General features: G+C 43.4%; 1 protein-coding gene across 6 annotated transcripts in view; it reads left to right on the plus strand.

Annotated features, from left to right (window-relative positions):
- Nucleotides 1-8,300, plus strand: part of ALDH18A1 (aldehyde dehydrogenase 18 family member A1) — a 36,090-nt gene that overhangs the window by 4,094 nt on the left and 23,696 nt on the right. For 5 of the 6 annotated variants that reach the window (XM_026851730.1, XM_026851728.1, XM_026851729.1 and 2 more), the window contains one exon: nt 3,681-3,804. In XM_026851730.1, the coding sequence (XP_026707531.1) occupies nt 3,711-3,804 (94 nt within the window). In that variant the 5' untranslated portion in view covers nt 3,681-3,710. Of the gene's footprint in view, nt 1-65; nt 90-3,680; nt 3,805-8,300 lie in introns of those variants that run through there. The other variant, XM_026851731.1, reaches the window with a different exon arrangement.

An 8,300-nucleotide genomic window follows, 5' to 3' on the forward strand; every position in this document is an offset into this window, starting at 1 on the left:
TGCCGAGCGGCTGAGCCCCTCTGCCGCCCGCCGCCCTGCGGGCTCTGCTGCTCGGAAAGCTGTGTCTCGGTCTCAGCAGGAGGGCTCAGGTACGGAAATTCCGGTCGGTCGAAGTTCTCCGGCGAGAAGTGACGCCTGCAGGAGTCACTGATAAACGTGCAACAAGCAGCTTGTCTACCGCTGTCTTTGTTAAACTTCCCTTTGTGCTGCAGTGGGTTCTGCTGCCGCCCGTGGGCGAGTCGCTGGTTCCTCGGCTCACCCTGGCCAGGGCAGGAAGCGGGAGCTCTGGTCCCGGCCCTGGTCCTGCTCCCACGCAGCCCCGCTAGTGCTGCCGAACTTGCTTCTAGGCAGGGTGTAACAGATGGAATTTCGCAGAGGCTGTCTTCTGAGACATTCGGATTGCGACTATCCGAACGCTTCTCCCAGGCCAGTGACAGGGCTTGACTCCACTGCACAAGGCAGTGCCAGTAGACGCGGACTGCCGTGACCCGCTGTCCTGCTGGGATGGATTCCTGTCGCGTGGCACATGCTGCTTTGAATTGCCTGTGCTCTGTGTGTAAAATTTCTATAGAACCCGGGCAAAGCTATGTGCGAAGTGTGCTAAAGACAATTTATTTGAAGATTTTATTTATTTTAGTTCTGAACTGGCTTCCCTCTGGGAAGGTTTCTTGGTTTTGAGTTTGCACTAAGAACTGCAGATTTATTTTCTTAATTACAAAAGTTTTAGTTGGTAAGGTAACAAAGCTATTTAAATAACGAAGCCCACTGTATGTTACAGAGGACTTATATGTGTTATGATAAAGATTTAATTAATTAAAACTGTGCATTTCCTGGGAACTTGACTTATCTCTGCTTAAGTGTAGTACAGTATAGCTCTTTGTATAGGAGGTTGGTTTCCAGATTTTTTTCACTTGTGGAATGTCCTAACATGCAGTTGAGATGTTGGCCTTTTATATATAAAACTGTGAAAAAAGTTTATTTAGTTTTATTTTTGTCAACTCACTGCAAATAGTGACATCCCATGGAGCTGCAGCCAACAGACTGAAAAATGAGTGTTAAAGATTGTTGTTCAAGGCACCAGTTTTATGATTTGAGACCTCTGATTGTTTGGGAAGGTGACTCTTTACACTGATCTGGAACAGAATCTAAATGCAATGTGCTACTTAACAGCAGTTATGAAGATAATAAATTCCTGAAAATTGTCCAATAGAATTGCTTTATAGGAGCAACAATATAACTTATATTGTTTAAAGAGATGATGGGAGAATGATATTTTTAAAAGTCAGGTTTGGAGACTAGTTTGGAAGGAGTAGGTCTTCCTGGTGATGAAAAAAACAAATTTTTAAGCTGATGCTAGAGTCTTGGAGAAATACTGGAATAATGCATTTTGCATTTCTTTTTATTGCTTCCTTCCCTCCAAGTAAGGCAGAAGTTTTTACTTTTTTTTTTTTTTAATTGTGTACCTTTTCTTGATTTGTTACTGAAGATCAGAACCATTCCAGGTATGTAAAGTGAGGATTGAAATTAACTTTAAATCATTGATTGAGTGAGAAGAGAGAAAGGAGTTGTTGTGCATCCTCAGACTACCCTGAAAGAAAGCTTGTAATTTACAGCGTGCTCTTGTGCTTTCTGGCAGCATCATTCCTAGTTCATGTATCTATTTCTTTTCTTGATGTCTGCTGCTGCTTTAAAACTTTGTTTCTGTCTTCCTGCTAACTCAGTCTCCTTGCCTTTTCCCACAAGCTAGTTTCAGAAATGTGCTATTTCTTTCTGATCTTTTTTCCTTCAAAAGATCCATGCTGTCTGCCACTTCTCACTCCTTGTTGTCTGCTCACTCTTAGCAGAGTTGTCTCTGGGAAAGGGAAACAGGAGGCAGTCTTCCAGGACAAGGTTGCTCTTAGTTGCAAGCAGCCTTGCAGTGAGAATGTGAAGCGATTCTGGCAGATCAGGAGGAGCAACCACAGACGCAACACAGCTTGATCCAGCTGGTATGGGTCTGTATTGTAGTGACAGCACAATACCAGGTGTAGATTATTACTGTCGTGGGAGTTAAAGGCCTGACAGGAGAGATTGTAACAGAAGTCTGGGGGTGAAACTTTTGATTCTGTTCCTTAAGGGATCTGGTCTGTGAAAGGAGCTGAAGAGGAACAGGCAATTCCACTCAGGATGACCGTGGTGGAAGGGGTTCTGGGTAAAGGACCTGCCATTTGCCAGTTCAGCTTGTCAGGAGCTGCTGGACTTTGAACATCCCTCTGAGACACGAATAAGATCCTACTGGGAAGATGATGGCTGACAGTAGGTGCCAGGGTGAACTTCAAGGTGGAGGAGTCAAACAGCCAGACATACTAACAGTGGGAACTGTTGTGCCCCCCAGGGGCGCATGCATGAAGTGCCTGCTAAGGGTTCAAAGATGGAATGTCTAGTTGGTACTGTTCACCTGCTCCTTTAAGCTTGCCCTGTTATGAGAAGAAAACTTGCACTACTTGCTCAGTTGTCTCATCTGCTCTGAGTCCATTGTCTGCCTCATTACAGCAGTGGACAAGATTGCCATTTCAGGGACGTTTCAGATTAATATTGCTAAAATGCCATCCTATGTAATCTTCACTAGCCAAAACAGCAGAACCGTTATCTGCTGGTAGCTGCCTTGTCTTATGTAGATGTGTATGGTTTGGTAAGGATTATTATGAGGTATAATAACAATACACTGATGAAGAGTAATGAAGCAACTTCAAGCATTCCTGTACATGTATGCCAGAACTGCCAGGCGCTCTAATTGTCACAGTACTTGTAATGGCAGCCTTCCAGTGCAGCTAGTTTGAGCTCTCCTTGTCCTCTCTTCAATACCTTCTCTCTACCACAGCTTGTGCAGTGGTGTTAACTCTGTTCCAATGATGCAGAGGGGTGGATTAGAAGCAAAATTTTGTAAAAGGAGAAGGAGAGGTTTTGTGGCTTAAGCACTGCCTGGGAGAACTGGATTCTTGTTTATCTCATGTATTTCCTTTGTGATACTAGATGCATTACTTCAGCTAGACTTGTCATAGGAAATCAGAGATTTTGTATCCCTTGTTTGCTGGGTACTTGCTCTAGTGGATTTTGAGTTCAAGAATCCTGAGTATTTACAAGTTCAGTCAAGGGAAACTAATGCCAAATATCTTGGAAATTGGTGTCCTTACTTGTAATCATGGTTAGTGTCTTGTCATTTGGTAGTGCTCTGGGAAAAGTGAAGCAGCATATCTTCTGAATAGGGCTGAGATACATGGAAGTATAGTAGATAGATGCTCTGTTGTAACATGTACAGAGAAGTCTGGATGATACAACGTCTCTACATGTTGGGGTTTTTTTTCTTCCAGGCTTCTCTGCAGACAGTTATGACTTTTCTCCATTGTAGGCACACTCAGTAATAGGCTTTTCCCTCTTGGGGAACCATGTTTTGCTCTGGATCTTTAATAGTGATCCTCTGTCAGCAGGTAGGGAACAGGGGCCTTCAGTTCTTCTAAGTCACAGTCAGAATTCTGCAAAATGGAGAGAGTGGGCTGCCTGTCTCTTGCACAAGGAAATTGTGTTAAGACTGTGCAGGACAAAGAGGACTAGGGGGTGGCAAGAGAGGAGATAAATATATATGGAAATTCACTGATATTTAACCATTTTTTTTCCCTTCCTCCCTTCCTTTTAACTTACAGATATCCTTGATTTACAGAAGGCATCCCAAAATGTTGTGTCGAGCTGCTCTGAGCCCTCTTGTCCGTTCCCCTGGATGGTGCTTTGTGTTATCGCCACATGCCATCGCAGCCATTTCCCGTTTATGTATGTATGAGAAAGCACATGTTTGTAATAATGTTGATCAGTATGTGTCTTGGCACACCTATTCTTCCTGTGTTGAAAGTAAAATCACCTCATTTACATCATTCAAAACCTATAATCTCTAGAGTGAGCTGCAGTTGAAGCTCTGCTTTCTTAATGTTATTTCCTCCCTTAATTCAGTAATAGTCAGCTGGTTGTCTGGGAGGGTGTGTTTTTCATTCTGATGTGCATTTCAAACAAAAAAAAAAATCAGTTGTGAAAGTACTGCTACTGTAAAAGTTCCTTATTTCAACCTCATACATTCCTGGAAAACAAGATCTGATTGTGCCTGTACCCCCATCTGCATTTTCAGCCTACAGATGTGTTGAGTAAAGCAAGGTGTAAAGCTCAAATTTGTTCGGATTAGATAAAAGTGGAAAGATGCCTACAGGAAACCTGAGTGGAAATACGTAGGTGCCCTGTAAACAGTTGTTCCCTGAAAATCTAACTTGAGAGAACCATTCACTATCTATTTGGTTAGTGCTCTGAAATAGAGAAGGCAGGGATAGATCAACTGTATTAGATCGAGATTTAACTGTTTACTGTTGCATGCAAAATAAATTTCCCATTGGTCTGTGTGTTAACAGTTCTCTTCTGTTGATATTTATATGAATTAATGAATGTTGAAATCTTAAAAATGCTACACTTGTTTTTTTCTATAGCTCTGTTGACTTCTGCATTTGCAGTATTTCTACATATTCTGCATTCTCCAAAGTCAGTAAACTACTCATGGTTAACACTGTGAAAATTATTCCTTAGTATTAACAGTAGTCAGTATACAGTATTGGAACAATTCTGGTTACTTCACCAGTTGCATTCTAAAGCTAGATTGGCATTTATCGCAGTTTTCTTTTATTCTGTACTGTTGCTGTTGTGATTGTGTTCAGCTTGTGTGTTTTGAAATTCTGCTTCCTTACTCAGAAGCAAGCTTCATGCACATTACCTAAAGGGATCTGCAGTGCCAAATACTTAAATCTTTTTCATATTTCACTTTCATTAATAAGGAAGTGAAACTGTTGATAAGGTACTGGATATAAACACTGGAATGCCTAGAAACCTATTTGTCCAAAAAGTTGCCTGGATGGCTCTATCAGTTTCTCCCTAACTGCATATAAGGCAAGTTAATGTGCTTGTATCACCAGAAATGTTTTGCTTACATAACATGGGAGCTGATATCTCAGTTGAATCTAAAATAACTCAAAATGGTAGGTTTATGCAGTCACAGAGCAAGGTTAGTAGTTAGGACTTAAGTGGAGATGAATGAAATTTTCTTCTTGTTCTGGAACCATTGCCTTTTTCCCTTTTTTTCTGAAAAACTAAGTGGGTTTTTTTTCAGATACTGGTTATCCCTCAACAGCTGCCACCTTGGAACCTTCTAAACCCTGAAGCTCTAACCAACAAAATGGGAAACAAATCGGTTTAACTCCTTTCTGGTCATACTGTGTGGGATAAGCGAATACTGTATAGTACTGTATAATGCTGGAAAGAACAGTTAAATTGGACTTTTTCAACTATTTTTCATATGTATTGTAGGCCTTATTTACATTCCCATGAATGTCCCCTCATGAAAATGACAGGCTAATGAAACTCCTCTCCAGATTTTATTTTCTACTTTTATATGCATGACATGTTAGTGCAGGCCTCAGTTAAGATTAATCATTTAAGCTTCTTCTGCATGTATAATGACAAAAGATTTGTTTACTTAAAACATTGTTAAATGACAAGTTTCTCTTTTCTGTAGCACTGTGTTCATCCAAGTCTTTCTCCAGCAGAAGAAACACCCAGAGTAGTCACTTCAGGTTATAAATTATTCTGTATTATAAAGTATCAAAATTAGAGAGACTGAACAGGTTAAATAAAATCGTATAACTCTGACCATGGCATAAGATTCAGTTTACTGATTTTTAAATAAGCCTCTACATCTTCAGAGGAGATACTGGTTAGGATTGACTAGAATAGAATATTTTCAGTTGGAGGGGATCTACAATGATCGTCTAGTCCATCTCCCTGGCCTCTTCAGGGCTGACCAGAAGTTAGAGCATGTTCTTAAGGGCATTGTCCAAATGTCTCTTCAACCCTGACAGGCTGGGGGCCTCGAGCCTCTATCCAGGAAGCCTGTTCCAGGGTTTGAACACCCTCTCGATAAAGAAATGCTCCCTTATGTCTGGTCTGAACCTCCCCTGGTGCATTCTGAGTCATTCCCAGGCGTCCCGTCCATGGGTGCCAGGGAGCAGAGCTCAGCACGTCCCTTTCCGCGTCCCCTCCTCAGGCAGCTGCAGAGAGCCCCAAGGCGGCCCCTCAGCCCCTTCTCCCCAGATGGGACCAACCCGGAGCCCTCAGCTGCCCCTGGCAGCACCCACCTCCCAGCCCCTCCCCAGCTGGGTTCCCCTCTTCAGGACACATTTGAGGCCCTTCACGTCATCCTCCAGCAGCGGGGCCCAGCCCCGCCACCAGCATTCCAGGCGAGGCCGCACCAGCGCTGGACATGGCGGGACAGTCCCCGCTTGGGCCGCTGGCCATGCCGGCGTGGATGCCCCTGGGATGCGGGTGGCCCTCTTGGGGCCGGGACAGGCTGCTGGCTCCTGCTGCGCTGCTGCCCTCCAGCACCCCCAGAGCCCTCTCTGCAGGACTCTCCCCAGCCACTCCTCTCCCAGTGGATACTTGTGCCCAGTGTTCCTCTGTCCCCCGGGCAGAATCCAGCGTTTGTTCTTGTTACGTTTCATGCCGTTGAGGATTGCCCAGTGCTCCAATCTATCTATGTCCTTCTGCAAGGCCTCTTGTTCCTCGAGAGAGTCAGCAGCACGTCCCAGTTTAGTATCATCAGTATATGTGCTAACAGTGCAATTGACTCCTGCATCCAGATCATCGGTAAAAATACTGAGTAATGCTGGTCCTAGGACTGAGCCTTGAGGAACACCACTGGGGAGCAGTCATCAGCCAGATGTAGCCCCATTCACTGCAGCCCCTTGAGCTCTGCTGTCCAGCCAGTTCTTCATCCAGTGCACCATGAATCTGCTCATCTCACAGTTGGACAACTTGTTTGGAAGGATGCTGTTAGGAAAAGTATGACAAGCCTCACTAAAATCCTGACAACTGCATCCATCACCTTCCCTTCATCCACTGGGTGGGTGACCTTATCATAGAAGGATATCAAATTAGTTAAACAGAACTTTCCCTTTGTGAACCCATGTTGATTGTGCCTGATGATTGCATTGTTCTTTAAATGCCTTTCAGTAGCATCCAGTATGATGATCTCCATATTTTTTCCATGAATGTGTGCCATCTTTTGACTAAGTTGCACTTTTGGCGCCACAGTGTAGCCTCAGTAGCTGTTTTTTCTGTAATTATGTCAGAGGTGTTATTCCTCTTTTTTGCTAGGCTGGTATTTTTGAGACTGTCTAAAAGTTGAGCTGGTTTAATGCAGTTTTAATGCAGTTTCTGAATAGTAATAGAATAAGAACTAAATGGAAGATAAGGAAATGTAGTTTCAAATTTTTTTTCATGTAAATGGCTTATCTATATTGTATTATCCAGTTGACACACTTGGACTATAGGTATCTGCACGACTCCTTTTTCAGGCACAATTCACTGTGGCTCTGCAAAACTTCATATGAAGTGTGTTGGAAGTGCTTTCCATCTGCCTTCATTCCTTCAGCTTAACTGTGGGACTGTATCTGTTTGGGTCCACTTCTTTGTCAGTTAGAAAGGATCCAGGCTGTTCCTTGTGACTGTACATTAATAGTCACTATGCTCTTTAATCTGCTGTGCTGATAGTGGTCTTACTGTCCTTTGCAGGCATTTTGAAAACAGATTTTGCTGAGAAATGTTCCCTAGCTCATTGATTTGGACAAAGTGCCAGCTTTCTGTATCTTGTATCTTACATGTGTAATGCTGTGATTGTCTATTGTCCCTCCAACAACTGTAGGAAGGAGACTTCCAGTTCATATGTCCATCATCCCCCTTCTACTGCCCCTGGTTGAGCAATGTGCAGAAGTACCCAACTCAGGGATGTTGTAAAACCTGTGTTTGTTTTCTTTCCTAACAGTCAAGGTTTCTGTGCTACGGCAGACAGGAAAGCTCTCTAGCTGTATCTAATGAAGCAAGGCAAAGGAGACTGTTTTCAAAACTAGTACTTCTGATGTGGGCTGTATGGGCTCTTCTACAGTGTTCTTCAGTTTGGTCTTCTAGATGCCCAGAGTCAAAGCTCTGTGACCATGCGATATTGCCTTGTATACTTTAGGGATGGTTACTGCTACTCGGATATCATTGGTTCTCACTTTATTTTGATGACTTGAAAGCTAGCCTTTCATTCCCAGTCACTGAGAAGCGTATTGTGAACTTCAGCCTTGGAAAGGGAGGAAATGTTACATGACTTCAGGGGCTTAAGGTCTAAATGAAACACTTAAGACTGCATTTTTCTCCCCCCCCCCCCCCCCCCCCCCCCCCCCCCCCCCCCCCCC

The sequence above is a fragment of the Athene cunicularia genome (genome assembly GCF_003259725.1).
Source record: "Athene cunicularia isolate RWA chromosome 6 unlocalized genomic scaffold, athCun1 chr6_part1, whole genome shotgun sequence".
NCBI lineage: Eukaryota > Metazoa > Chordata > Aves > Strigiformes > Strigidae > Athene > Athene cunicularia.